Genomic DNA, 2,575 nt, shown 5'->3' on the forward strand with positions numbered 1-2,575 from the left:
GGACTACACCATAACACATTACATTCTCATAATACATTCTCTCGCCAATAAGGTTCCAACGTCTCTTTAGTTGGTGACAAATAGAGTGTACAGAGAGAAAACCTTTATGGACATTACACAAAAAAAAAAACCCTGACGCAACATATAGCTGTCGGACAGTCACAATTTGCATCCCAAATGGCACCCTATTCCCGATAGAGTGCACTACTTTGACCAGAGCCATAGTAGTGCAATATGTAAGTAGTGCACTATGAAGGGAATAGGGCTCTGGTCAAAAGTAGTGCACTATGTGGGGAATAGGGCTCTGGTCAAATGTAGGGCACTATGTGGGAATAGGGCTCTGGTCAAATGTAGGCACTATGTGGGAATAGGGCTCTGGTCAAATGTAGGCACTATGTAGGGAATAGGGCTCTGGTCAATAGTAGGGCACTATGAAGGGAATAGGCTCTGGTTAAATGTAGGGCACTATGTAGGGATAGGGCTCTGTCAAATGTAGGGCACTTTAGAATAGGGTCTGGTCAAATTTAGTGTACTATATAGGGAGTCATTTGGGACACAAGGCAGGAACACACAACTACTGGACACATAAAGGCTCTTTGGACAAGCATAGGGCACTTTGTGACGAAGACACAACAGACATACTGTGGTGGACGGTGACTCAGTAACCTGGCGAGAGTCTGTTGTTAAAGAACGAATGAGAAGGCTGGACGACTGACAGGACGCCATGTGCAAGAGCCGTGTGAGTGTGTCTGCCTTTCTGTGTCAGTGCATACATTCCTCTGTCTTCTAGGACTTTCATTCATCTCAGAGTAAACGTCTCTGTATTTTCACGATGTGGTCGTTGACGTCCCGCGCGGGGTATCTAGCCGGGTGGCAGTGGCCATGCTCCCGGGTCTCTCCAACCTCCGAAGGTCTTCTCCAGGAACACAGCGGTGGCCAGGGAGAGACGGTCCTGCTGCTTCCCCACTACCAGCTGCAGTCCCAAGGGTAAACCCTCCTCGCTCAGCCCCAACGGACACTGGGTCACCGGAAGACCCAGAATGTTAAAGATACCTGTGAGGGATGAGAGAAGGGTACCGTGTCAGAGCTGAGAAAAATGTTGACACTCAAAAAAAGTTTAGGAACTGTACTTCAGGCAATGGCTGTCATTTAGGGTTAGATAATGTCCTGACCAGGTCATACGAGGCTCTGCAACTACTGCCTACCTTCCACCACTGACCAAGCTAGCTAAAGCACCACTGACCAGTGTAGGAGAAGTTGAAGGGGGTGAAGAGGGATGGTGGTGTTTGGGGGCGAGGTGAGGGTGAGAGGGGTAGAGCAGCACCCCGTCTGTCCCCAACAGTTCCTCCAGGTCCTTCTGGAGAGATTCCTTCTGCTGCAGGATGAACTGGGTGGGCTGYGCCCTCTGGAACATCTCTACCAGGACCAGACCTGAGGGGAGCTCTGGTTACGTCATTTACAGCAATGTGCCCCACATTCAAGAGCACTGAGTTATAAGAAAAACAATATAACATTAWACCCAGTTACAGACAACATGACATGGTTGATAAGGGAGAYGAGGATGAGGAGAGAGAGAAAAGGAGGGAGGAACAGAGAAGTAGGGGAGGCCTACTACATGTCCTTAAACCATCACACAACCATCACATAACCYTCACACACCTAGAGCAGCCACGGTGTGCTTAGAGAGTCCCACAGTCCACTTAGCKATCTCCCATAGAGGCCACACCTTCTTCCCATGGTCAGACATCAGCTCTGCAAACGATGTGGGCTGCTGTTGGACGAACAGGRATATAGACCATTAAGGCAATACTATACATTCAAGCACTCACCYTGCACTCAGAGACAAGCAAAAACTCACCTTTCCATCCTTCCCCGGGGCTCCCATCATCGCACTCCAGATCTGGAAGGAGTATTTGAGCTGAGGAATCTTCAGCTGCTGAACTTTGACCCCCAGGTCTGCCTCCAGACGCTGAACCACCTGGMGAAGACATGGTGACAATTAATTCTCTAATGTTCTCTCCCGCTCTTTATTTCCATCTTCTAATCTTCCTGTTTCTCCTGATTCAACCCTCTCCCTCATCTCTTACTCTCTCTCTACCTCCCTTTCTTTCAATCATTTTCTCTCTGCTCCTCCAACTCACACTCCTCTGAGCCAGGGCTATCTGTTTGTCTACAGGAGATACCAGAGGAACTCTCCTGTCTCCCTCCCCTCCTCCCTCTCTCACCCTCCTCTGAGCCAGGACTATCTGTTTGTCTACAGGAGATACCAGAGGAACTCTCCTGTCTCCCTCCCCTCCTCCCTCTCTCACCCTCCTCTGAGCCAGGCCTAGCTGCTGGTCGACAGGAGATACCAGAGGAACTCTCCTGTCTCCCTCCCCTCCTCCCTCTCTCACCCTCCTCTGAGCCAGGACTAGCTGCTGGTCGACAGGAGACACCAGAGGAACTCTCCTGTCTCCCTCCCCTCCCTCTCTCACCCTCCTCTGAGCCAGGACTAGCTGCTGGTCGACAGGAGATACCAGAGGAGAGCCTCCATCGTGCGTGAAGGAACAGAGAAGAACCGTAAATCTCTTCAAGG

General features: G+C 50.4%; 1 protein-coding gene across 1 annotated transcript in view; it reads right to left on the reverse strand.

Moving 5' to 3' along the window:
- Window positions 1-516: 516 nt before the first annotated feature.
- The window catches only part of LOC112076903 (fatty-acid amide hydrolase 2-A-like), a 14,830-nt gene continuing 12,771 nt past the window's right edge, over window positions 517-2,575 (reverse strand). Inside the window, 7 exon segments of the mRNA XM_070441494.1 lie at window positions 517-1,053; window positions 1,244-1,273; window positions 1,276-1,431; window positions 1,660-1,771; window positions 1,859-1,978; window positions 2,475-2,537; window positions 2,540-2,567. Coding sequence (XP_070297595.1) covers window positions 863-1,053; window positions 1,244-1,273; window positions 1,276-1,431; window positions 1,660-1,771; window positions 1,859-1,978; window positions 2,475-2,537; window positions 2,540-2,567 — 700 coding nt within the window. The 3' untranslated portion in view covers window positions 517-862.

The sequence above is a fragment of the Salvelinus sp. IW2-2015 genome, unplaced genomic scaffold (genome assembly GCF_002910315.2).
Source record: "Salvelinus sp. IW2-2015 unplaced genomic scaffold, ASM291031v2 Un_scaffold4118, whole genome shotgun sequence".
Classification (NCBI taxonomy): domain Eukaryota; kingdom Metazoa; phylum Chordata; class Actinopteri; order Salmoniformes; family Salmonidae; genus Salvelinus; species Salvelinus sp. IW2-2015.